This window comes from Phyllobates terribilis, unplaced genomic scaffold (genome assembly GCF_046119375.1).
Source record: "Phyllobates terribilis strain yellow unplaced genomic scaffold, ASM4611937v1 Scaffold_4__5_contigs__length_816908805, whole genome shotgun sequence".
Classification (NCBI taxonomy): Eukaryota; Metazoa; Chordata; class Amphibia; order Anura; family Dendrobatidae; genus Phyllobates; species Phyllobates terribilis.
The window spans coordinates 4066076-4094017 of NW_027362764.1; the positions used below are offsets into that span (position 1 = coordinate 4066076).

At 49.1% G+C, this 27942-nt stretch overlaps 1 protein-coding gene across 3 annotated transcripts in view; it reads left to right on the forward strand.

Annotated features, from left to right (window-relative positions):
* The first annotated feature begins 215 nt into the window (after positions 1-215).
* The window catches only part of LOC141264775 (unconventional myosin-Ig-like), a 443459-nt gene continuing 415732 nt past the window's right edge, over positions 216-27942 (forward strand). Inside the window, exons 1-4 of one of the 3 annotated variants that reach the window (XM_073677078.1) lie at positions 218-294; positions 3153-3250; positions 9862-10286; positions 23476-23684. In XM_073677078.1, the coding sequence (XP_073533179.1) occupies positions 9889-10286; positions 23476-23684 (607 nt within the window). In that variant the 5' untranslated portion in view covers positions 218-294; positions 3153-3250; positions 9862-9888. Of the gene's footprint in view, positions 295-3152; positions 3251-9861; positions 10287-14925; positions 15132-23475; positions 23685-27942 lie in introns of those variants that run through there. The other 2 variants (XM_073677080.1, XM_073677079.1) reach the window with 2 other exon arrangements.

The window sequence follows — 27942 nt, forward strand, 5'->3', positions numbered from 1 at the left end:
CGCCCAAAAAGGACACTAAGACCCCAAAGTCTGTGGGTGCAGGGTGGGCAGAGGTTCCGAGAAAACAGTCTGCCCAGCACAAGGACCAAAATGCTGCAGTAGGGGGGCGGGGCGCTCCAGCAGACGACCTGCAGAATGCCAGCAGCAACCAAAGGGAAACGGGTGTGGTGCTGCAGGGAAAGGAGTCTCTGGGAGTGCTCCCTTCCCCCGGCCCAGCAGGTGTGAGTGCAGAGACACCAGACACAAGGGAGGAAGGAATGGAGGTGACTGTGGATGGTGCAGAGAACAGCAGAGGTAATGGGGTGACAAGTAAAGGGAATGGAAGTAGTGGTGCAGTGAATGATGGGAGTAATGGTGGAGCAGATGGTGGGAGTAATGGTAGAGCAGATGGTGAGAGTAGTAGGAATGGAGGAAGTAGTGGTGCAGTGAATGATGATGCAGCAAATGGTGGGGGTAGTGGTGCAGTGAATGATGATGTAGCAAATGGTGGGGGTAGTGGTGGAATGAATGGTGGGAGTTGTGGTGTAGCAAATATTGGGGGTAGTGGTGTAATGAATGGTGGGAGTAATGGTCCTGCGAATGGTGTGAGTAGTAGTGGAGTGAACGATGGGAGTAATGGTCCTGCGAATGGTGTGAATAGTACTGGAGTGAATGGTGGGAGCAGCACTAGTGTTGGTGGGGGGGAAGTAGGCGCCGGTCCCGCTTGCCCCCCAGCATTGGCGGGGGCTTCAGCCCAAAGCTATTCATGAGCTGTCAGTGCTGGGGGTAGTAGTGCGCCCTCGTCTGGTGGCCCTGGGGATGGTGACTTCCAACAGCAGCTCCTGGACGCCCTGAGGAGAGGGGAGAGCTCCATCACTGTAGAGGGGAGGGAGGTTGATCTGTCTTTCTGGATAGAGAGACATGGTCTTTCAGCCTTCCGAGATAGAGGGGCAGAGACTGTCTGGTCTCTGCCGACAACGGGGCAGAGGAGTAACCGTAGGAACGTGGTCCGTCTCCAGTGGGTAAGCAAGGATGCCTGTCCTGATAGGTCGAAGGTGGTTGAGCTCCTGCTGGGGATGGGCTTTGCGGCATATGACATCTTTGCCTTGATCCATCCCTACGGGACCTCCTACTTCGATGTCAGCTTCGTGAGACCGGAGGGCCTTGAGCTTTTCTGGTCTTGCCATGAGCTGGCTCGGAGTCGCCCCGAATGGCATGGTCTCTTTCCCCTGGCAATAACCCGCCAAGATTCAGTCAGGAAAGTGACCGTTTTGACTAGTAACGAGTCGCTTTCCTGTATGGACATTACCACCTGGGTGAGTCGATACGGAGAGGTCACCAATATTCCCGAAAAGAATCTGGATGACCATGGTATCTGGTCAGGGGCCTGGACCTTCATGGTGAGATTGAAGGTTTCGGGAAACACTGTTACCCATATCCCCTCCTCAACCTTTTTGGGGAGGGATAGGATCTTGATTTTCTACCGGGGGCAGCCTAAGGTCTGTCACAGGTGCGGTAGCCCCACACACTTCAGTGCGCAGTGTACCACCCAGAAATGCGCACTGTGTGGGGACCTTGGTCATCTTGCTGCTTCCTGTCGCAGGATTAGGTGTAACTTGTGTGGTGACCTCGGTCACCCGTTCAGTCGCTGTCCGCGTTCCTTCGCCAATGCGGTCCTGAAAGCGGCGAGTGCGGGACAGGCGAAAGCTGGAACTAATCTTGCCGGTGAAGGGACCAGTAGGGGCGGGGGAGGCAGGGAACTGGTGAGGAGCAAGCTGCAGCCATCCACCATCAGGCGGCAGGAGAAGCGCCGTGGGGACAGGGGGCAGGGAGTAATGTCCCTAAACTCTGACCCAGGTACTTCAGTTGCAGCTGAGGATCCTAAAGACAGTGAATTGAGCGAGGAAGTCAAGAGACTTGAAAGGGAAGAGCGAGAGGACGCCACGCCTTCCCAGGAACCCTCTTCTGGTGACAGTCTAGATGAAGGAGAAGGGGAGTGGTCACAGAAAAAGAAAAAGGGTTACAGAAAAACGGCCGGAGGTAGGAGGGGGACCAGGTCTCGAGCTGCCTCTTTGGAGTGCGACCCCTCTGACTCTCTGGCCGTGATCCAAGCGCCATTGGAGGGTTCAGCCTTCCCCCCTCTGGTGGATCTCTCCAACCGGTTCGGGGCTCTCCAGGACCTCCCTCTGGAGGGGGGAAGTGGGGACCCGGGGCCGGAGGTTGCGGACAAGGTGGTTGGGGCTCAGGAGATGACTGGGTCTCCCTCTCGGGGGGCAAATACAAAGCCCTCTGGGGGGACGACTAACCCAGGACCACCAGACGAGGGCAAGAATGTATGTAAGGAGAGAATGGACGAGTCTGTTTGTCTTAAGCGCACTAAAAACCCGTCATTATCGGAGGAAGAGGTTGGGACTGTCAGTGGTGGGAAGAAAAAGGCTATCTAATTCAATCAATCATGATGGTGGCACCCACCCCGTTGACGCTGGCAACTATTAATGTTTGCAGCATAAAGTCAGATGCGGCAAGGTACACGGCCTTTCATTTTCTCGGCCAACTTGACGCCGACATTTTGTTTTTGCAGGAGACCAGGTTGACCGATATATCAACCTTGCATAAAACAAGGCGGGAGTGGAGGCATGGGCCCTCCTACTGGTCTCTTGCGGCCGAGCCGTATAGCGGGGTGGCGGTCCTTTTTAAGACCGCAGCGGTTGAATGCACAAGAGTGATCGAATTAGAAATGGGGAGATGCTTGATCCTAGATGTCTCCATGGGGGGACAAGAGCTTCGGCTCATTAACATCTATGGTTCCCAGTCCAAGTGGGACCGCAAATGTCTCTTCCTGAAGATCAAACCTTTTTTATTTTCGAGTCGGCAGGTGGTCTTCGGAGGGGATTTCAACAATGTCACGAGATCCTGTGATAGAGGAGGTTCCGGAGACCGGCTGGCTTATGACTGCGTCGCGTTAAACAGGATAGTGAGTGAGGCTCGCCTGGTGGATGTCCACATCCGGCACAACCTGGGCGACACGGGATTCACCTTTTTTAGAGGTAGTCAGTGCAGGTCTAGGCTAGACAGGTTTTATTTGAAGGAGGAGGCCGTCTCTTCACCGTTGTCAGTTGTGGAGGTAGAGTTCTCCGATCACTGTTTGATTATGTTTTCTCTGAACGTTACAGAGACTCCTCGGATGGGAAGAGGCTATTAGAAGCTGAATTCGTCACTCCTTGAGGAAGAAGCTGTAAGACGGTCTTTTGAGGAATTCTTTCAGAGCCAGGTACCATTGCTGGGCCTAAGTAACACTAAGTCAGAGTGGTGGGAGATGTTCAAACATCGGGTGGCGAGATTATTCCGGCAGCTCTCGAACCTCAGAAGCCTGAACAGGGATCGCCTGTATCAGAGCCTGAGGAGGAAACTCGAGCATCTTGTCTCGACTGGAGGTAGCCGCGAGGAGATCTCCAGAGTGAAGTCCTTGCTGAAGAGGTGTCAGTACGATAGGCACGCATCTTTGGTTTTCGAGAGGGACTACGGGAAGTACTGCTCGCCCGACCCTTACAGAAACTGTAAGATGTCAGTGAATAGTAAGATAGTGACGGGGCTGGTGGACAGTACGGGGTCCCTGAGAAGGTCCAGATCAGGGATCTTGGAGGTCGTCAGTTCCTACTACTCGCACCTCTTGGGAAGGAGGGAGCTTGATCGTGACGGGATGTCGGCTTTCCTGGCTGAATCCGTTCCTGAGCCAGGGGCTGACCTCTCGCTGGGCGATTTGGCAGAAGCGATCAAAGAAGAGGAAGTGAGACTGGCGATCGATACGCTTAGGCCCAAAAAGTCGCCAGGTCCGGATGGCTTAACATCCGAGTTCTTTAGGACCTTTAGGGACTCTTTGGTCCCCCTCTTGACTCAAGTGTTTAACGAGTGTCTCTCCTCGGGCACTCTGCCGAGATCATTAAGGAGGTCAGCTTTGATCATTTTGTCAAAGGGTAAGGATCCGTCACACATTGAGAACTGGCGTCCCATAGCACTTCTCAATGTGGACAGGAAGATTTTGGCTAAGATACTTTTCAACAGGCTGGTGAAGTTTGCACCCCGGCTCCTTTCGGAGGTTCAGCACTGTTGCGTTCCTGGCCGTAGCACTTTTAGTGCTGTTCTAGGTGTCCGAGAGGCCGTGGAGCAAGGCAGGGCGGGCCTCTGGAAGGGGTTCTTGCTGACCCTGGATCAGGCAAAAGCCTTTGATCGGGTTAACCACGAGTACCTCTGGTCCACTCTTTTGAGGTATGGTCTGCCTGGAGGGTTTGTGGACTGGCTTAAGACCTTGTATGCAGGGGCTGAGACTTTCCCTCTGGTGAATGGGTGGATTGGACGACCTTTCGGGGTAGGATCCGGTGTCCGTCAGGGCTGTCCTCTTAGCCCTTTGCTTTACGCATTTGCGATCGATCCCTTCCTCAGAAGGATCGATTGTGGACCGTTGGCGGGGGTGCGGATGGGCGGGGCGGCGCTGGAGGCTATCCTGAGGGTGGTGGCCTACGCGGACGATGTCACCGTCTTTGTTTCTTCGCAAGAGGAGGCAGTGGTGGTGATGTCAGAAGTGGAACGCTACTCGGAGGCATCCGGGTCCAAGGTCAACCAGGATAAGTGTGAGAGTCTCTGGCTGGGAGGCGGAGATCCCGGGTTTGATCTTCCGGACACCCTCCCCGAACCCCAAGAACATGCCAAAGTCCTGGGCATCGAATTCGGCCAGGGTGATTACCCCACGAAAAACTGGGAAGGCAGAATCAAAGGTGTCACCCAAAGAGTGGACCAATGGAGGGGTTGGTCTTTGACCCTGAGGGAAAGGGTTGGCCTGTGCAAAGCTTTCCTGCTCCCCTTGCTAATCTACCTGGGCAGCGTCTGTGTCTTGCCAGAGCCTCTCTGGACACGGGTCTACAGTCTGTTCTTCCAGATGTTATGGGGGAACAGACTGAACCTAGTCAAGCGGGAGGTCACTTACCGCACGAGGAGACTAGGGGGTTTGAATATGGTGAACCCCGTGGTGTTCCTAGTGAACACCTTCTTGAAAGTGAACGTGGCAAACCTCTGGAAAGAGAGGGCTCCTCCGTGGGTATTCTCCTGCAAGGGATGGTTTCAGCCTTTCTTCCAGGAATGGGAGACAGGGGGAAGATTGAAGGATCTTCGCACACCACACGGGCATCTCCCGGCTTATGTTACCCCGGTTCTGAAAATGATCCGCCGGTGGGGTCTGGGAATATGGGAGGTGAGGTCCCTCCCGAGGAAACTCCTCGATATGAGGATCTTGCTTTCTCATTTTCAGAGTCCATTGGCCCTCAAAGACTGCCCAAGTCAGGATCTGGAGGTTGGGTTGAGTTTGTTAAATTCTAGCAGGATCCCCGAGAAGTACTGGGACTTGACTTGGCGCTGCTTCCATGGTAAGCTGTATGTGAGGGACAATTTGAAGTTCAGGAGCTCCGAGGACAGGAATTGCCCCCGTGAGGCTTGTGCTAACGTGCTGGAAAGCATGGAGCACTTCCTGCTTCATTGTCCCTTTAATACAGAGGTGTACAACAGGGTGGGGGCTTCCATTGGTTGGCCGCGGCTGGCTACTCTGTCCTACGCCGGGTGGGCCTATGGAGCGTTCGGAGACCTTGGGAGAAGGGACCGAGACACTTTATTCATAGTCAGCGCAGTGGTGAGGTATTTCACGTGGAACGCACGAGTTTTAGTCTCGACGCAGAGTAAAATCCTCCATGTAGATGAAGTCTGTAGGAACATCCTAGGTGACCTGGTGAAGGTACGTTCTCTGGAGTATGAAAGACTGGGTGCCCGGAGGGCGGCCCGTCTCTGGAGGGGCTTTTCCTTCAGGGTGCCTTAGTCCGGTAGTACTCCTATATCCTGGTGGTGGGCTGATGTCTTTCCACCCTAGATTTTTGTTTTGTATTTCTGTCTCCTGAATAGAAGGTTTGCCGGCATCGAACTTGAGCCTTGGATGGTGAGTGTGTAGGTTGTGTTCTGTTTATATTATATATAATGTATAATAGGGGTTTTTAGTTAGGTTGGGTGGGGGATTGGGGGGGGGGGGGTTCTTCATCAGCGGTGATAAGAGGACTGATCTGGCCTGGTCCAGGCCTCGCCTGGGGAAAAACTTTGGGGCTTGATCCTAGCTCGGAGTAATCCTGAACTTTGTGGCCAGAGCTGGATCAGGGGTGGCGGGATAGTTAGTGTAGGTCTGTGTTTTATATATATATTAAAAAATTACAAAATAAAAAAAAAATACAAAAAAATATACAAAAAAAAAAAAAGGTTTAAAATTGTCCATGTCACTATTGTGACGCGCCCCCTGGGCCATATTCTTTAGGGGAATACCCGGAGCCGGATCAGATGGGGGTTGTAGTCTCCGAGTGGCTGTGACCCGGTCCGTGCCCAGGGTGTCAAGCTCAGAGTATGTGGCAGTCCTACAGATGTTACAAAGTTCGTTATGTCGACTACGCCACCCGTTGGATTGCGGTCACTACGGCCGCCGCTGCAGCAGGGTCCGCTGAGGCTGGTGGTGTTGGTGCAGCTTTAGATAGTATAACCCCCAACGGGAGGGGTATGGCCTCAGGGGGTCAGGTGCAGAGGATGGGGGTTGTGGTGGTGCAGCGTAGATGATAATTAAAGACAGAGTCGGGTTGTGCAGTTCAGGGTGTTTACTTACTGCAGATATTCCGGTCACTCCGGCCTTGAGTGACCACCCGAGCCGTGCTGCGTCCACCAGGTCCTGGATTCAGCCAACCCCCAAGCAAGTCCGGAGCGTGTCCCTGAGCCCTCCTTCTTGCCCTTTCTTCTGGCCGTCCCCACCAGGGATCCACCTAGGTCCAGCTCCCTCGGGCCTTCTGTTGGGAGACCCTTGGCCTTGGGTTCCCTGACCCTACACGTGGTTTGCCTTCAGGGTGGATGTGGTGGGTGGCCGTGGCAGATCCTGACCACGGCCTCCGGTCTCTGGCTGAGGTATGCTTTAGCCCCCACCAGTTTGGGATCCGGTACCCTGTTGCCAACTCTTCACCCTAGGGTTGTACTTGGGTTCTCAGAGCTCCTTCTGTCTCCCCCTCTGGGTCTTTCTTTCTGTTCTCCTCTCTCTCTCTGGGCCTTGGAGCTGCTCTTCTCCTCTGCTCTCTTCAGGTTACACTCTGACAGACTGACTGACTGACCCTGATCTTAGATGGTTCCCACCTTATATACTCCCTCTATGTGTGAGCTCAGGTGACCAGCACCCAATGAGCTCCTATCTTTACCCAGGCTGCTCCCCCTATCTGCCCCTACACTACTGGGATGTACCACCCCCCTCCCACTCCAGCCAGGAACAGACTCGGTCGTACCTGCACATTTCTAAGTGGGAGTACCGTTGGTCTGCTCCTCGGAAATGGGATGTGTGTAGTGCATGCAGCTTTCTGAGCTCAGTTCCACACTCCATCCTTACCCGGGAGTGGAATATCACACCTCTGGGTTGAGGTGCAATACCCCTGTAGCAGCCGAATCCTCAGGGTGCTACAATTGTATATATTGTTATTTTTGTTTTTCTGTGGTGTGAATGAGGTGCGGTAAGGGGGTGACTAAGGTCAGGCAGTGGGACCAGTAGGTTAGTGTTAGTGTCCGGTTGTATATACGTTATATTAGGTTTAGTGTTTTATTGTATATAATCTTGTATATAGGACGGTGTTTTATGTGTATATAGGACGGTGTGAGCGTTGTGTGGGATTGTATATAGTAGTATGAATGAAGCTGGGCCGGGGGTTTTATAGGTTTTATAATAGTTATTTCCTGTATATATATATATATATTCCTGGGGGGATTTATTTTGTTTCTATTTTCTGTGATTTGTCGTCTTGTTTTGTTCCTATGTTTGGTGTCCTGTAATGTATTATTGTTCTGTCATGTACTGTACTTATTCTATCAATAAAAAAAAGACCTGCAGTGTATATATACAGGAGGAGTGGTACTGTGCAGTGTATATATACAGGACAGGAGGAGTGGTACTGTGCAGTGTATATATACAGGACAGGAGGAGTGGTACTGTGCAGTGCATATATACAGGACAGGAGGAGTGGTACTGTGCAGTGTATATATACAGGAGGGGTGGTACTGTGCTGTGTATATATACAGGACAGGAGGAGTGGTACTGTGCAGTGTATATATACAGGAGGAGTGGTACTGTGCAGTGTATATATACAGGACAGGAGGAGTGGCACTGTGCAGTGTATATATACAGGACAGGAGGAGTGGTACTGTGCAGTGTATATATACAGGACAGGAGGAGTGGTACTGTGCAGTGTATATATACAGGACAGGAGGAGTAGTACTGTGCAGTGTATATATACAGGACAGGAGAAGTGGTACTGTGCAGTGTATATATACAGGACAGGAGGAGTGGTACTGTGCAGTGTATATATACAGGACAGGAGGAGTGGTACTGTGCAGTGCATATATACAGGACAGGAGGAGTGGTACTGTGCAGTGTATATATACAGGACAGGAGGAGGGGTACTGTGCAGTGTATATAGACAGGACAGGAGGAGTGGTACTGTGCAATGTATATATACAGTACAGGAGGAGTGGTACTGTGCAGTGTATATATACAGGACAGGAGGAGTAGTACTGTGCAGTGTATATATACAGGACAGGAGAAGTGGTACTGTGCAGTGTATATATACAGGACAGGAGGAGTGGTACTGTGCAGTGTATATATACAGGACAGGAGGAGTGGTACTGTGCAGTGTATATATACAGGACAGGAGGAGGGGTACTGTGCAGTGTATATAGACAGGACAGGAGGAGTGGTACTGTGCAATGTATATATACAGGACAGGAGGAGTGGTACTGTGCAGTGTATATTTACAGGACAGGAGGAGTGGTACTGTGCAGTGTATATATACAGGACAGGAGGAGTGGTACTGTGCAGTGTATATATACAGGACAGGAGGAGTGGTACTGTGCAGTGTATATATACAGGACAGGAGAAGTGGTACTGTGCAGTGTATATATACAGGACAGGAGGAGTGGTACTGTGCAGTGTATATATACAGGACAGGAGGAGTGGTACTGTGCAGTGTATATATACAGGACAGGAGGAGTGGTACTGTGCAGTGTATATATACAGGACAGGAGGAGTGGTACTGTGCAGTGTATATAGACAGGACAGGAGGAGTGGTACTGTGCAATGTATATATACAGGACAGGAGGAGTGGTACTGTGCAGTGTATATTTACAGGACAGGAGGAGTGGTACTGTGCAGTGTATATATACAGGACAGGAGGAGTGGTACTGTGCAGTGTATATATACAGGACAGGAGGAGTGGTACTGTGCAGTGTATATTTACAGGACAGGAGGAGTGGTACTGTGCAGTGTGTATATACAGGACAGGAGGAGTGGTACTGTGCAGTGTATATATACAGGACAGGAGGAGTGGAACTGTGCAGTGTATATATACAGGACAGGAGGAGTGGTACTGTGCAGTGTATATATACAGGACAGGAGGAGCGGTACTGAGCAGTGTATATATACAGGACAGGAGGAGTGGTACTGTGCAGTGTATATATACAGGACATATAGCTGATACAGTAGTATAAAGCTTGTGGCGTCTCCTCTATGTACATCAGGTTTTGGACCTCTCTCCGTGTTACAGGAATGACATCATAACCTTCAGTTCACCAGGATGACATCATCAGACGTCAGACATTATTGCTATTACTTTATTGGATTATTGAAAACTTTATAGACTTTTCTGACTGTCCAGTAATTCAGAATACTTGATAATCCGATAACTATCAGGTCTTATTAATGCATAATAGATTTTTTTCTTGTATTTTCACATTGATCCTATTTTCTTCCTGTTTCTCCATGTTCCCCTTTATCGGCAGCCGGCACCAGTGACCAGTGAGTGGAGAATGGCCACAGAAGTGAAATCGTATTGCGATGGTGACATCACCGTTCACATGGGTCACCCCCTTCATCTGTGGTCAATGACAGTCATCTGTAGACCTCCGATGTCACCGCTCCTCAGCCGGCGCAGAAGGCTCTTAACTTCCCTTCTAACGTCCCCGCCTGAAACCGCAGCAGGAAGTCGCCGACCTGTTCTCGCCTTCGCTCCGTCTTCCTCTACACTTCAGTCAGTTGCAAATTTCCCTCCAGACTTCATTTTACCTTACTCACACCCAGTTATCGGGCGGGTGCCCCGCTTCTCTGGAGGGATGGCGGAGCAGGAAAGCTTGGAGTTTGGGAAAGCGGACTTTGTTCTCTTGGACAACGTGACCATGAAGGACTTTATGGCAAATCTGAAGCTCAGGTAGGTCACAGGGAAACTCGTCTAAGGAAGTAATTATATCTTAAAGGGCTTGTAGAATGCTTGGAAGTATCCCTTATCCATAGCTTCCTCATCAATGGGGTCCGATCTCTGAGACCACAACCGATCCCGAGAACGGGGCTCCGAAGACCTCCGTCTGAATGGGCAGAGGTCAAGTAAGCAAATCTCCACTCCATTCATTCTCCATGGGACTGCTGAAGATAGGCGAGTACAATACTTGACCTCCGCTCCATTCATTCTCCATGGGACTGCTGAAGATAGGCGAGTACAATACTTGACCTCCGCTCCATTCATTCTCCATGGGACTGCTGAAGATAGGCGAGTACAATACTTGACCTCCGCTCCATTCATTCTCCATGGGACTGCTGAAGATAGGCGAGTACAATACTTGACCTCCGCTCCATTCATTCTCCATGGGACTGCCTGGCGAAGATAGGCAAGTACAATGCTTGACCTCCGCTCCATTCATTCTCCATGGGACTGCCGAAGATACTTGAGTACAGTGCTGGACCTCGGCTACATTCATTCTCCATGGGGCTGCCGAAGATAGGCAAGTACAACGCTGGACCTCTGCTCCATTCATTCTCCATGGGACTGCCAAAGATAGGCGAGTACAACGCTGGATCTCTGCTCCATTCATTCTCCATGGGACTGCCGAAGATAGGCGAGTACTGTGCTGGACCTCGGCTACATTCATTCTCCATGGGACTGCCGAAGATACTTGAGTACTATTCTGTACCTCTGCTCCATTCATTCTCCATGGGACTGCCAAAGATACTTGAGTACAGTGCTGGACCTCAGCTACATTCATTCTCCATGGGACTCCTGAAGATGGGCAAGTACAATGCTTGACCTCCTCTCCATTCATTCTCCATGGGACTGCTGAAGATAGTCAAATACGATGCTTGACCTTCGCTCCATTCATTCTCCATGGGACTGGCGAAGACAGGCGAGTACAACGCTGGACCTCTGCTCCATTCATTCTCCATGGGACTGTTGAAGATAGGCGAGTACAGTGCTGGACCTCCACTCCATTCATTCTCCATGGGACTGCTGAAGATGGGCAAGTACAATGCTTGACCTCCTCTCCATTCATTCTCCATGGGGCTGCTGAAGATAGGCGAGTACAATGCTTGACCTCCTCTCCATTCATTCTCCATGGGGCTGCCGAAGATAGGCAAGTACAACGCTGGACCTCTGCTCCATTCATATAATGAGGGTGGAGAGGGGGGTGGGGATAGTACAGTTAGATCGTTAGAGAAGAATAGGATGCTAAATAACCCCAAAGTTTTATCTTGCATGCTGACCAACGCAAGAAGCCTGACCAATAAGGCGGATGAGCTGCGGGCGCTTATATCGGAGGAGAGGTATGACATCGTAGGTATAACAGAGACTTGGCTAGACGATAGCTACGACTGGGCGGTAAATTTATTAGATTATAGTTTATTTAGAAGGGACCGGAAACAGGGGAAGGGCGGAGGAGTCTGCTTATATGTAAAGTCATGTCTAAAACCCAGACTAAGGGAAGATATAGGAGAGGGAGAAGAGGGGGTCGAGTCCATGTGGGTAGAGATAGAGGGGGCAAAAAATAATAATAAAATATTACTGGGGGTCTGCTATAAGCCACCCAATATAACAGAGGAGAATGAGAATCTGCTATTAGGACAAATAGACAAAGTAGCAAAACATAATGAGGTGATTGTAATGGGGGACTTCAACTACCCGGATATTGACTGGGAAACAGAAACCTGTAGATCTCAGAAAGGAAAAAGGTTCTTGACAAATATCAAGGATAATTATCTCTCCCAACTAGTGCAGGAACCAACGAGAGGGACGGCCGTGTTGGACTTAATATTGACTAATAGGCCTGATAGAATAACTGAGGTACAGATAGGGGGGCACCTAGGTAATAGCGACCATAATATTATCGACTTCAAAATGCCCTTCAGTAGGGTTATCAATAAGGGAACAACTAAAACATTAAACTTTAGGAGGGCGAAGTTTGATCAGCTGAAAGAAAACCTTCAACTTATAGACTGGGACAAAGTTCTTAATCAAAGGAAATACGAATAGTAAATGGGAAACCTTCAAAAGAATTCTGAATACTCAGTGCGAGAGGTATATACCGTATGGGAATAAAAGGGCCAGAAATAAGAGGAAACCAATATGGTTGAATAAGAACGTAAAAGGGGCGTTAAATAGCAAAAAAGAGGCATTCAAGAGATTAAAACAGGAAAACAGTAAGGAGGCACTAATGTGTTACAAGGAAAAAACGAGAACCTGCAAAAAACAAATAAAAATAGCGAAGGAGGAAACAGAGAGACGTATTGCTAGGGAAAGTAGATCAAATCCCAAACTGTTCTTTACGTATATAAATAGTAAAAGGATTAAATCGAATAATATTGGACCGATAAAAAGTGATGAAGGCAAAATCATAGAGAAAGATGAGGATAAAGCTAATCTATTAAATACATTTTTTTCGTCAACTTTCACAAAGGAAAAAGAACTAACAGGAGAAATGAGAAGTGACAAACTTAATCCTCCACTAAGTATGACAAATCTAACCCAAGCTGGGGTACAGAAACGCCTCAGTAACATTAAAATAAACAAATCACCAGGACCTGATGGCATACACCCACGGGTACTAAGGGAACTAAGTCATGTGATAGACAGACCGTTATATCTTATATTTAAGGACTCTGTTGAGACTGGGTCTGTGCCACTTGATTGGCGACAGGCGAATGTAGTGGCAATATTCAAAAAGGGAGCGAAAAGTGACGCCGGAAACTATCGGCCGGTGAGTCTGACGTCCGTTGTGGGCAAAATTTTTGAAGGCTTTATTAATGAGGCAATCATGGAGCATCTTGATGCTAATAATCTATTAACCCCGAACCAACATGGATTCATGAGGAATCGCTCCTGCCAAACTAACCTGATTGACTTCTACGAGGAGGTTAGCTCTCGAGTAGATCAGGGGGAACCAGTGGATGTCGTGTATCTCGACTTCTCAAAAGCGTTCGATAGCGTGCCACTTAATAGGTTGGTATACAAAATGAGAATGATGGGGCTGGGGGAAAATGTCTGCAAGTGGGTAGCTAACTGGCTAAAGGATAGAAGGCAGAGGGTGGTTATAAATGGAATATACTCAGATTGGGTAAGCGTCACTAGTGGGGTACCACAGGGGTCTGTACTAGGCCCAATGTTATTTAATATCTTTATTAACGACATAGTCAACGGGATAAATAGTAAAATATCAATATTTGCAGATGACACAAAGTTATGTAAAACAATTAATACAAAAGAGGACAGTGCAGACCTACAGAGGGATTTGGATAAGCTGGGTAGGTGGAGCATTAAATGGCAAATGAGGTTTAACGAGGAGAAATGTAAGGTCATACATATGGGAAGGAAAAATGGAAGTCACCAGTACTCACTGAATGGGAAACCATTGGGGAATTCAGAGATGGAGAAGGACTTGGGCATCTTGATTGATAGCAAACTAAATTGGAGTGCCCAAAGTCAGGCGGCTGCTGTAAGGGCAAACAGGGTAATGGGATGTATCAGAAGAGGTATAGCTGCAAAGGAGGAGAACATTGTTCTTCCACTGTACAAAGCACTGGTCAGACCACACTTGGAATACTGTGCTCAGTTATGGGCCCCAATATATAGAAAGGATATAAATGAGCTTGAAAAGGTGCAAAGGAGGGCAACAAAATTAATAAAGGGAATGGAGGGACTGCAATACCCAGAGAGGTTGGCAAAACTAGGACTATTCAGCCTGGAAAAGAGAAGGTTGAGGGGGGACATAATAAATGTGTACAAATATGTTAGGGGACAGTATAGAGACCTTGCCCGGGATTTGTTCAAAAGGAGGGATATTACGGTAACAAGAGGGCACTCACTAAGACTGGAAGAGAAAAGGTTTCAGCACCAGCATAGGAAGGGGTTCTTTACGGTAAGAGCAGTGAGAATATGGAATTCACTGAGTGAGGAGATGGTAATGTCGGATTCACTAAACCAGTTCAAGCGGGGACTGGATGCATTTCTAGATACCAGGCAGATTTCAGCATATACTTAAAAATAGAATAAAATAGTAGGTTGATACAGGGATTTATTCTGACTGCTGGTTTCAGAGTCGGGAGGGAATTTTTCCTCAGGTGAAGATTGGCCAAATCATTTGGGGTTTTTGCCTCCTCTGGATCAACCTTAGCAATTACAGAACTAACAGGTCGAACTTGATGGACGCAAGTCTTTATTCGGCTTTACAAACTATGTTACTTACTATGTTACTATTCTCCATGGGGCTGCCGAAGATAGGCAAGTACAATCCTGGACTTCCGCTCCATTCATTCTCCATGGGGCTGCCAAAGATAGGCGAGTATAATGCTTGACCTCCTCTCCATTATTCTCCATGGGACTGCCGAAGATAGGCGAGTACAATGCTGGACATGTGCTCCATTCATTCTCCATGGGACTGCTGAAGATAGGCGAGTACAATGCTGGACCTCCGCTCCATTCATTCTCCATGGGACTGCTGAAGATAGGCGAGTACAGTGCTGGACCTCCGCTCCATTCATACTCCATGGGGCTAATAATAATAATAATAATAATCTTTTTATTTATATAGCGCCAACATATTCCGCAGCTTTTTACAATTCAGACAATTTACAGACATTATGGGCACTGTCCCCATCGGGGCTCACAATCTACATTCCCTATCAGTCTTTGGAATATGGGAGGAAACTGGAGAACTCGGAGGAAACCCACAAAACACGGGGAGAACATACAAACTCCTTGCAGATGTTGTCCTTGGACTACCGAAGATAGGCGAGTACAGTGCTTGACCTCCGCTCAATTAATTAGGGGCTCTACGTAACCCCAATCTCGGGAGTCTCAGTGGTCAGACCACTAGTGATCAGGAAGGTATCCCTTATCTTATGGTACAATCACTGCATCTAGACTGCATCTCAATATTTCCCTTCATTTGTCCTATATTTGACATCAATGGGGTGTTTTCAAATCAGAGCCCCATTCCATTTCCAAGACAAAGGTCAATGGTTCCCCCGAGGGCACCCAACTTGTGCTCAGACGAGCTCATCAAAGAAATCAATGGATATGATGTTATCCATATTTACATGCTGTGGAACATAGACACAGAACATGGCCAAATAATGTGTAACTCATCAGCTGAGACCACACTGCACCCAGCAGGGACAGAGGAATTCAATATCTATCAACTTTATTAGCTGTCTGACTCACACATGCCATCTGCAGTACAGCTGCAATATCAACATGTGGAAGGGGGTCTTCATTAACAGCTTGTTCCAGCGTGCCCTTACTACACACTGTTGTGAGCGTGAGAAATTAACCAATGACTGCTCTGTGCTGTCTCATTTCATATTAGGAACATAACATGTATGCTCCAAGGCAAGAGTTATACCCCAGAGCTGCACTCACTATTCTGCTGGTGCAGTCACTGTGTACATACATTACATTACTGATCCTGAGTTATATCCTGTATTATACTCCAGAGCTGCACTCACTATTCTGCTGGTGCAGTCACTGTGTACATACATTACATTACTGATCCTGAGTTACATCCTGTATTATCCTCCAGAGCTGCACTCACTGTTCTGCTGGTGGAGTCACTGTGTACATACATTACATTACTGATCCTGAGTTACATCCTGTATTATACTCCAGAGCTGCACTCACTATTCTGCTGGTGCAGTCACTGTGTACATACATTACTTTACTGATCCTGAGTTACATCCTGTATTATACTCCAGAGCTGCACTCACTATTCTGCTGGTGCAGTCACTGTGTACATACAGTACATTACTGATGCTGAGTTACATCCTGTATTATACTCCAGAGCTGCACTCACTATTCTGCTGGTGCAGTCACTGTGTACATACATTACATTACTGATCCTGAGTTACATCCTGTATTATACTCCAGAGCTGCACTCACTATTCTGCTGGTGCAGTCACTGTGTACATACATTACATTACTGATCCTGAGTTACATCCTGTATTATACTCCAGAGCTGCACTCACTATTCTGCTGGTGCAGTCACTGAGTACATACATTACATTACTGATCCTGAGTTACATCCTGTATTATACTCCAGAGCTACACTCACTATTCTGCTGGTGCAGTCACTGTGTACATACATTACATTACTGATCCTGAGTTACATCCTGTATTATCCTCCAGAGCTGCACTCACTATTCTGCTGGTGCAGTCACTGTGTACATACATTACTGATCCTGAGTTACTTCCTGTATTATACTCCAGAGCTGCACTCACTATTCTGCTGGTGCAGTCACTGTGTACATACATTACATTACGGATCCTGAGTTACATCCTGTATTATACTCCAGAGCTGCACTCACTATTCTGCTGGTGCAGTCACTGTGTACATACATTACATTACTGATCCTGAGTTACATCCTGTATTATACTCCAGAGCTGCACTCACTATTCTGCTGGTGCAGTCACTGTGTACATACATTACATTACTGATCCCGAGTTACCTCCTGTATTATACTCCAGAGCTGCACTCACTATTCTGCTGGTGCAGTCACTGTGTACATACATTACATTACTGATCCTGAGTTACATCCTGTATTATCCTCCAGAGCTGCACTCACTATTCTGCTGGTGTAGTCACTGTGTACATACATTACATTACTGATCCTGAGTTACATCCTGTATTATACTCCAGAGCTGCACTCACTATTCTGCTGGTATAGTCACTGTTTACATACAGGTGCATCTCACTAAATTAGAATATCATTAAAAAGTTAATTTATTTCAGTTCTTCAATACAAAAAGTGAAACTCCTATATTATATAGAGTCATTACAGAGGGATCTATTTCACGTGTTTATTTCTGTTAATGTTGATGATTATGGCTTATGACGCGCCCCCTGGGCCGTGTGCGTATAGGGGAATACCTGGAACCGAGTCTCTGTGCAATGCTGGGGGGTTGTAGTCTCCATGGCGGTGACCCGGTCTCGTGGCTCAGGGTCGTCAAACCAGTGGCAGTCTATTTATGTGGTTTTTATGATATTTAAATGTCCCACTACGCCACCCGTGGATTGCGGTCACTGAGATCCGCCGCTGCGGGCAGACCGCTGAGGCTGATGTTGTGTGCGCAGCAGGGGGTAGTATAACTCCCCACGGGAGGAGTATAGGCTCAGGGCAGTGAATGCAGATGGTGGGGGTGATGGTGCGTGGGAGCAGCAGTAATGACTCAGAGTCCAGTGATGCAGTCCAGGGTCTTTACTCACAGTTTTACACTCCAAGCCACTTCTGCAGATGATGGCTGCCCACGTCGCGCTGTGCCCACCAGGTGAGAGGCTCGTCCAACTCCCAGGTACTTTTGGAGTGCTTTTCAGGACCTCCTTCATGTGTCCTTTCTCTGGCCTGTCGTACCCCACCAGTGACCACGGTTCTGTCCAGCCGCCTCGGGCCTTGGCGGGCAAACGTATGTTCCGTTTCCCTGACCCTATATGGTGCCTTCCCAACGGGTGTAGTGAGGGGCTGCGCCACATAAAAGGTCACAGCCTCCGGTTTCTAGCTGAGGGTAGTTCCCCGCCTCCACTAGTTTTGGGGACCGGTCTCCCCCTTTGGCCTGACCCCCCTACGCAGGTAGATTTGGGCGTGCGGTGGCGGCTGGCCCGTCCGCACCACTGGGGTCCCTTCGGTCTTCTCTTAGAGCTTCCTCCATTCTTCTCCTCTCCGTTCCTCTCCTCCAGGACCAGGCCTTAAGACTTGGCCTGCCTGCGGAGCAGAGCCCATGCAGAGCCTCTGCTCTCAGCCTCCTGCTCTCTCTTCTTCTGTCTGAACTCCACTTCACACTGATCTAAGATGGTGCCCACCATATATACTCTCCTATACAGTGCACCAGGGATCTACTCTCCCCACCCATACACTACTGGGTTCCCCCTTTCTAGGTGTTCCCGCCCCCCCCACTCCAGCCAGGGACAGGGACAGTTGTGCTCCCTCTTGGGAGCATTGTCGCCCTGTCCCCCGGAAATGTGGTGTAGTGCATGTGGGTGTTAGGGTCCTGAGCCACACTCCATCCTTACCTGGAAGTGAGATATCACACCTCTGGGTGAGATGCAATACCTCTGTAGCAACCGAACCCTCGGAGCGCTACACTTACAGTCAATGAAAACACTGAAGTCATTATCTCAGTAAATTAGAATACTTTATAACAACAGCTTGAAAAATGTTTTTAAATTCCGAAATGTCCTACTGAAATGTCTGTTCAGTAAATGCCCTCAATACTTGGTCGGCTCCTTTTGCATCAATTACTGCATCAATGCGGCAATGTGGCATGGAGGGATCAGCCTGTGGCATGGAGGGATCAGCCTGTGGCATGGAGGGATCAGCCTGTGGCTGCTGAGGGGTTATGGAAGCCCAGGTGGCTTTGATAGCAGCCTTCAGCTCGTCTCCATTGTTGGGTCTGGGGTCTCTCATCTTCCTCTTGACAATACCCCATAGATTCTCTATAATAGATCCTCTATGGGGTTAAGGTCAGGCGTGTTTGCTGCCAATCAAGCACAGTGATACTGTTGTGTGTAAACCAGGTATTGGTACTTTTGGCCGTGTGGACAGGGGCCAAGTCCTGCTGGAGAAGGACATTTCCATCTAGAAAAAGCTTGTCGGTGGAGGGAAGCATGAAGTGCTGTAAAATGTCCTGGTCGACGGCTGTGCTGACTTTGGTCTTGATAAAACACAGTGGACCTCCACCAGCAGATGACATGGCCCCCAAACCATCACTGATTGTGGAGACTTCACACTAGACCTCCAGCAGCTTGGATTGTGGCCTCTCCACTCTTCCTCCAGTTTGTTGTTTAGATCTGTTTAGGGGTCTCCACTCTCTCCCTAGTGGTAGGGCTCCCTCCCCTTTTCCCGTCATTATGCGCTGGGTTCTCTCCATACCTAGTGTGACAGTGGTAGATAATAATCGGACGTGTTGGGGCACAGAATTCCAGAGTATGGGGGATACTCGGGAGATGTCTCGGAGGCAGGAATGTACGTGTGTGGAGGAGAGAAGGAGGTCTTGGGGGGACCGGAAATTACATGTGGAAAGATATCGGGAGATTAGATCAGAGATATATACAGAAGACGGACGGGTTTGTATGTCAATGTTAGTAGTCTAAACTGCATTCCATGGAAAATTGGGAGGAGGTGGAGAGATTTGTAGAGCAGTGAGGCAAGGGGAGAGGTGGATTAATAAGGCAGCAGAGTTAAGGGCAGATGGGAGGGGTGCGAGAGTGTTAATCGGGAAGCCACCGGTGAGTATGTTGCAGTAGTCCAGGCGGGAGATGATGAGGGCATGCACTAACATTTTAGTAGATTCAGGGATGAGGAAGCGACAAATATTCTATAATTATTTTTGAGTTGGTGATGGCAGGAGGTGGTAAGGGCTTGGATGTGCGGTGTGAAGGACAGAGTCAAGGGTTACTCCAAGGCAACAGACCTCCGGTACAGGTCAGACTGTGATGTAATTATTCTGATAGATCGCCCGATCTTAGGTGAGATGGAGGAAAGAGAATAAGTTCTGTTTTGTTCACATTGAGCTTTAGGAAACGTGTTGAGAAGGAGGAGGATATGGCTGATAGACACTCTGGGATTCCAGTCAGTAGTGAGGTGATGTCTGGGCCAGAGAGGTAGATCTGAGTGTCATCCGTGTATAGGTGGTACTGGAAGCCATGGGACCTTATGAGTTGTCCCAGGCTAAAAGTATAGATGGAGAAGAGTAGGGGTCCTAGACCAGAGCCTTAAGGGACTTCAACAAAGAGAGGGCAGGATGAGGAGGTGGTGTGAGTGGATGCGGTCAGAGAGGTATGAGGTGATCCAGGAGAGGGCGAGGACTGTGATGCCAAGGAAAGAGAGAATTTGTAGTGGGAGGGAGAGGCCGACTGTGTCGATAGCAGAGGACAGGAGTATAGAGAATTGTCTGTTGGCTTTGGCAGTAAGTCGTTGAGCGAGTTGGATAAGAGACGGGAGGAAAGTTCAGCATTGACTTCCGAGGAGTTTGGAGGCGAACAGGAGCAACGATATGGGGCAATAGCTGGATATATACATGTTGTGTCAAGGGATGGCTTCTTCAGGATAGGTGCGATTGTGGCATGTTTGAAAGTGGAAGGGAAAACGCCAGAGGTTAATGATATAGGTTGGAGAGATGGGTTAGGGATGGGATAAGCCTGGTGGTGAGGTTGGGGAGAAAGTGGGATGGGGTCAAATGTACAAGTGGTGAGGTGTGATTTGGAGAGAAGATGAGCTCTCCTTCAGGGATGGTGGGAAGGAAGGTTATGGGAGAAAGACATTGGTCTGGTTTATGGAGGGTTGTGGTTAAACAGTAAATACTTTTCTGATTTGGTCGATCTTATTTTTTAAATGTGCTGCAAAGACTTCTGCAGAAATGAGGGAGGTCTGACGGGGCAACGGTGGGCGGAGGAGGGAGTTAAAAGTGTTGAATAATTGTTTAGGGTTATGGGATAGAGATATGAGGGTTGAGAAGTCGTCCTGTTTAGCAGAGAAGAGGGTCGACTTCAATGTGAGAATTGCTTGTATGAATGTGGTGAAGTCTTTCTATGAGCGCGTTTTGCTCCGCATCCCTGGATACTCCCTGAAGCTTTTTTGTGACTTTGATGCCATAGTCATCTGTTGAGTCTTCACCCTTTGCCATGTACAAGAGGGGCGACAAAGTCATTTTGTGATGGCAGTGTGGCATTGTAGAAAACGTTGTTTGTGTCATGAAGTGACACATATGGAGGACTGTGGTAGAAGAGTCAGAAGGTTTCTGCTGGGGTGCGCTAGTTGCTGGACATGGGGATCAGGCGAAGAGGAAGGAGATGCGAAAGTGAGTAGATTGTGGTCAGATAGGGGAGAGGTGAGGTTGATGAGTGGTGAGTGCTTTCTGCAGGAATATTAGCCCATGCGGACACGGTCATGCTGTTGAACGCCCTTTCTACCTCATGCCAGAGCTGCTCTGTAGGATTAAGATCTGGGACTGTGGAGGGAAGCCAGAAAAACTCACTGCCAAGTTCCTTGAAGCAATCCATGACTGTACGACCCTTGTGGCTTGGGGCATTGTCCTGCTCGACGATTGCACATTTGTCAGTAATCATCTCTTATATGTGTTCGTAAAAATGATCACCTGTCAGTAGGACATCATCAGCAGGGGATGATGACAATGATCTCAGGTGCAGCGCCGGAGGGGGAATTATTGGTCACATGAACCCCTTGCGATTGTTACTTGTCAGTAGTGATGGGCGAATCCGTGGATGCTCGAGTCCGGCGGATTCGGTCGAACATCTAAAAAAAAGTTTGGTTCGGGTACCTGAACTCGAACCCAGACAAATGGGGGGCCTGAACATCCGTGGTTTCCCATGCTATCATCTGCGTGACAGTGTGGGAAACATGGGCTCTGATCGGTGGCAAGATCGTTACCGCCGGTCAGAGTGCTGGGGTTCCCACGCTGCAAAATGACAGTGTGAGCCCACAGCTGTGACCGGCGGTAAAAAGCTTACTGCTGGTCACAGGCATAGGCTGATGAGAGAGTACTACTCTCATCAGCCTATGCCTGCTGTCGCTGATAGCGAGTATTCATCAGCTGGCGCCTGTGCGCCAAATAAAGAAATAAAAATAAAAATGACGTGCGGTCCCTCTATCTTTGATAACCAGTTTAGGCAACCCCCAGCTGTCAGCGTTATCATGGCTGGTTATCAAGAATAGAGGGGTCCCACGCCTTTTTGTAAATTATTTAAAGAAATAATTAAAACAGCCTTGGGTCCCCTCCCATTTTTGACAACCAGACAAGCTAAAGCAGACCGCTGGGGGGCTGGTATTCTCAGACTGGGAAGGGGCCATGGATAGCCTGAAAATAGCAGCCCCGCTGCTATTTTCAGGCTGGGGTGGGCAATAACCATGGCCCCTTCCCAGTCAGAAAATACCAGCTACCAGCTGACTGCTTTAGCTTGGCTGGTTGTCAAAAATGAGGGGGACCCCATGCCATTTTTTTTTTTATTATTTCTTTAAATAATTAAAAAAAAAACGACATAGAACCCCTCTATTCTTGATTACCATCCATGATAACGCTGATATCTGGGAGATGTAGCCCACAGCTCTTGTTTTTTGCCTAAGCTTGTTGTCAAACATAGAAGGACCGCACATCATTTTTTTTTTTTTTATTTCTTTATTTGGATCACAGGCGCCAGCTGATGAATACTCCCATCAGCGACGTCTGCTCTCGCTGCTATCAACGACAGCTGGCGTACGCTGATGGGAGTAGTACTCTCATCAGCTGATGCCTGTCAGAGCTGCTGGCTCACATGCTGTCACCTGACAGAGTGGGAACCGCAGCACTCTGACTGGCGGTGACGATCTTACCGCCGATCAGAGCCGCCGCTGTTTCTCGCACTGTCACACAGATGACAGCGTGGGAAACACCCGATGTTTGGGTTACCAAACCCGGACTGTAACACGAACTTCCTGAGGATGTCCGTGTTCGGGATCCGTGTCCGAACACTAGGTGTTCAGTACGGACCCCGAACTTTACTTTTCGGGTTCATCACTACTTGTTAGTAAACATCATCAAGTTCCGAACCGTCTCCTATATTGTCGATCTCACGGTGGTAAATTTATCACCCCGTGTAGGAGGACCCTCACATCCAAAATATGTTTTCAGCATTTCATATTTCCTTTCATACATAGGAGTTGGAGCAGGAAGTTCTGCATGATGTGATAATGACATGTCTGTGTACCCAAGCTGCTTCTTGCCAGTGAGACCACCGCACACCCAGCTCGCAAAAGTGAAGCACAGAATATAGAGCTTAGATGCAGCCGCTCAGCGGACAGTATAACGCATGATAGAATTAGATCAGGAACGGACATACCATTGGTGCAGCCGCATAAGGGCCCCAGAGGTCGAGGGCCACATCCAGCTCCAAAGCAGATACAATTGTGCATTATGAATACCTGTTGGACTGCAAAGGGCCCATATACTGTTCTTGCACAGGGGCCTCTTCTGTCTGTATCCGCTGTGGACATAGATACTGCAGCTGACTAGACAGTATTATATATACCAGGGCTACTGTTACCTCTCCCATAGACCCAGGAGCTGACAATCTGTTTTCACCTCTCTGCAGGTTTCAGTGTGGCAGGATCTACACTTATATTGGAGAAGTTGTCGTGTCTGTAAACCCGTATAAACACATGGAGCTGTACGAGAAAGAAATGATTGAATATTACCGGGGGAGAGAGCTGTACGAGAGGCCCCCACATCTCTACGCCATCGCAGACGCTGCATACAAGGCCATGAAACGCAGAGCAAAGGACACGTGTATTGTTATATCAGGTACCGCATCCCTGCCGGGGGTCATTCACTGCTAAAATCTGGAGAAACCTTCAATCTTGCGTCGACCTTACTTTTTTAACGTTTCATACATGGAGTGAATAGTGGGAAGACCCCTATAAAATATAAGTGTATAACTCAGTACTGAAGAGTTGATTTGCTTGTTTAACATTTCCTAAAGAAAGTATGTGTCTTCATGTCATTATTCCCGTCTGGGGGCTTAAGCGGGTCTTTGCCCCTAAATGTACACTAGTGTTCAAAATAATCGCAGTCCAGTATGAGTAACCAGATTAATCACTGTTTTTGGTATAAATTATATCCCCACATATAAAAAAAAATTACCAGTTGGTGCCGTAGATTGTAAGAAAACCCCCAGACTCCGCATTCATAATCTGCAGGTTTCTGAGGCTGTGTATGTGAATAATTAATTGTACGGGGTGTGTTCAATATAACAGCAGTGTGGAGGTCAATCAGTGAGGTCAATCATTCTGTGAAGAAACAGGTGTGAATCCGGTGGTCCTTATATAAGGGTGAAGCCAGCACATGTTGTACATGCATTTCTCCTTGAAAGCCTGAGAAATATGAGTCGTTCCAGACATTGTTCAGAAGAACAGCGTACTTTGATTAAAAAGTTGATTGGAGATGGTAAAACTTATAAAGAAGTGCAGACAATGATCCGCCGTTCAGCTAAAATGATCTCCAATGCTTTAAAATGGAAAGTTAAACCAGAGAGATGTAGAAGAAAATGGAAGACTACTAGTGTTGAGCAAGTATGTTCGGTTAACCTCTTCGGCAAGTATGCTCGTGCGAGTACGAGTATCTTCAGCTTACTCGGTGATATGTTTGAATCACTTCCGTGTGCATGATTCGCAACTGTTTGACAGCTTTAATACATGTGAGGATTGGTTGTTTCTTTTGCATTCCTCACATGTATTAAAGCTGTCAAACAGTCGCAAATCATGCATACGGGAGTCATACTGAAGATACTCGGTACTCGCCCAAGCATACTCACCGAAAGGGTTAACCGAACATACTCGCTCATCACTAAAGACTACCATTCGAATGGATGAAAGAATAGCCAGAATGGCAAAGGCTCAGCCAATGATCAGCTCCAGGATGAGGACTGGAGCTGTGAGGACTGTGACAGTTAGAAGACGCCTGTGTGAAGCTAATCTCTGAGCAAGAAGTCCCCACAATGTCCCACTGTTAAAAAAAAGACATGTACTGAAGAGGATACAAGTTGCCAAAGAACACATTGTAACGGGTCTGGGAGGCGGAACCTCTGAGCAACTATACAAGGGGGCGGTCCTTGTAAGGAAGCGGGTGGCTCCCAGGAAGACGGGCAGGTAGTCACGGCAAGTGACAGGGACAGTCTCTGGGTAGAAGGGCAGGTAGTCACGGCAAGTGACAGGGACAGTCTCTGGGTAGAAGGGCAGGTAGTCACGGCAAGTGACAGGGACAGTCTCTGAGTAGAAGGACGGGTACTCACGGCAAGTGACAGGGACAGTCTCTGGGTAGAAGGACGGGTTCTCACGGCAAGTGACAGGGACAGTCTCTGGGTAGAAGGACGGGTTCTCACGGCAAGTGACAGGGACAGTCTCTGGGTAGAAGGACAGCAGGCAGGTGGCTGGTGAGCGCTCCCAGGTGAGCGGGCGAGAGTCTTTGGACAGGCAGGTGGTCACGGCAAGTGACGGCAGAGCCTCCAGGTAGGCTAGCAGGCAGGTAGCAGGTGAGCGCTCCCAGGTGAGCGGGCAAGAGTCTCTGGACGGGCAGGTGGTCACGGCAAGTGACGGCAGAGCCTCCAGGTAGGCTAGCAGACAGGTAGCAGGTGAGCGCTCCCAGGTGAGCAGGCAAGAGTCTCTGGACAGGCAGGTGGTCACGGCAAGTGACGGCGGAGCCTCCAGGTAGGCTAGCAGACAGGTAGCAGGTGAGCGCTCCCAGGTGAGCGGGCAGGCTGGTCCATAGACAGACTGACAGGTGTCGGAAGGCAGACCGTCGGACCGCAGGCTTGCAAGCAGGTAAACGGATATCAGGCAGGTATCAAGCAGGAATCTGGCAGGTGACTGGCAGGTAACAGGCAGGAATCTGGCAGGTGACTGGCAGGTAACAAGCAGGAATCTGGCAGGTGACTGCCAGGTAACAAGCAGGAATCTGGCAGGTAACTGGTAACGGGACCTGAGGGCTGAAGCAGAGTGAAGGCTTTGCAACAACATTGCTTGGGCACCTCCATTTTGGAGGAGGTGCCTTATATATGGTGAGGTCCTCCGGCCATTGGCCGGGGACTCCTTAGGACGGCGCGCGCGGCCCCTTTAAGAGAGGGGGAGCGCGCGCGCGCGCGCCCTAAGCACAGTGGCCGGGAAGCAGCGCGCGCTGCCAGCAGAGCGGGAGGAGGACGCCGGGCACGGAGTGGAGAGGTGAGGGGAACAGCGTCCCTGCCTAGCAGGAGGCAGGGACGCTGACGCTACAGTACCCCCCCCTTTAGGCCCCCCCTTTTTTAGGCCAGACAGAAATTTATCAAGGATGAGAGGGGCATGAATGTTCTCCCGGGGCTCCCACGTTCTCTCCTCAGGACCAAACCCCTTCCAATCTACCAGAAAAAAAGTTTTTCCTCTTACCCTTTTGGTGGCCAGAATGTTCTCTACCTCAAACTCGTTCTCAGCGGAAACCGGAGCAGGAGGCGTACCTGTAGACTTGGAAAAAGAGTTAAGTACCACGGGTTTGAGGAGAGATACATGGAAGGAGTTAGGGATCCGTAAGTTGGCCGGGAGTTTCAATTTATAGGCCACCGGGTTGATTTGTTTGATAACTTCCAGTGGACCGATGAACCGAGGCCCTAACTTGTAGGAGGGAATCTTGAGCCGGACATACTTGGACGAGAGCCAGACTTTATCTCCAGGACGGAATTGTGGAGGATCCAGGCGTTTTTTGTCAGCGTGTTTTTTCATCCGCTCGGACGACTGAAGGAGTGCGGATCGGGTACTCTCCCAAATGGAGGAGAATTCGCTAATGAGAGATTCCGCAGCCGGATTGTCCACCGAGGTGGAGACGGGAAATGGGATCCGAGGATGCTGACCAAAGACTACAAAAAACGGGGATTTGGAGGAAGATTCGCTCTCGTGATTATTGTAAGAGAATTCGGCCCATGGCAGGAGATCCACCCAGTCTGAATGGTGGGCATTAACGAAGTGCCGGAGGTAACTGGTCAGGATCTGATTGATCCGCTCCACTTGACCATTGGACTGTGGGTGGTATGTGGAGGAGAAGTCCAGGGTGACGTCTAGCAGCTTACATGTGGCTCTCCAGAAGCGTGAGGTGAACTGAACCCCACAATCCGACACGATGTGGAGGGGCAGGCCATGGAGACGGAAGATGTGGCGGATAAAGTCTTTAGCCAGCTCGGGTGCAGACGGGAGGCCTGGCAGGGGAATGAAATGAGCCATTTTGGAAAAGCGGTCAGCGACCACCCAAATGACCGTACAACCGGCAGAGACAGGGAGATCTGTTATGAAGTCCATAGCTATATGCTGCCAGGGGGCAGCAGGTACTGGAAGAGGAAGGAGGCGACTGGCTGGCAGGTGTCTCGGAACCTTGTTGCGGGCGCAGGACACACAGGCAGAAACAAAGTCTATTACGTCCTTGTGCAGGGTAGGCCACCAGTAGTGCCGGGTGATAAGCTGGATGGTCTTTTTCTGACCGGCATGGCCAGCAAGCTTAGACGAGTGACCCCAGTGTAGGATCTTCTCCCGATCCGGTACCGTTACGAATGTCTTACCGGGAGGGAGACGATTTAGACTCACGGGGGCCACCTGCATTACTCTGGCGGGATCGATGAAGTGTTTAGGTTCCTCCTCAAGATCAGACACCAGGAAGGATCGGGACAAGGCGTCAGCTTTGATGTTTTTGTCAGCCGGGCGAAAATGAAGAACAAAATCAAAACGAGCAAAAAACAAGGACCACCGGGCTTGGCGCGGGTTAAGTCTCTGGGCACTCTGGAGGTAAGCCAAGTTCTTGTGGTCCGTGTAAATTATTACCGGGTGAAGAGCCCCCTCGAGCAGGTAACGCCACTCCTCCAATGCCAGCTTAATGGCCAATAACTCTCGGTCTCCTATAGAATAGTTGCGCTCGGAAGAGGAGAAGAGTTTGGAGAAGAAGCCGCAAGTTACCATTCTCCCGGAAGACGATTTTTGGGTAAGTACCGCTTCGGCTCCAGAGGAGGAGGCGTCAACTTCCAGGAAGAATTGCTTGTTGCCGTCCGGGCGAT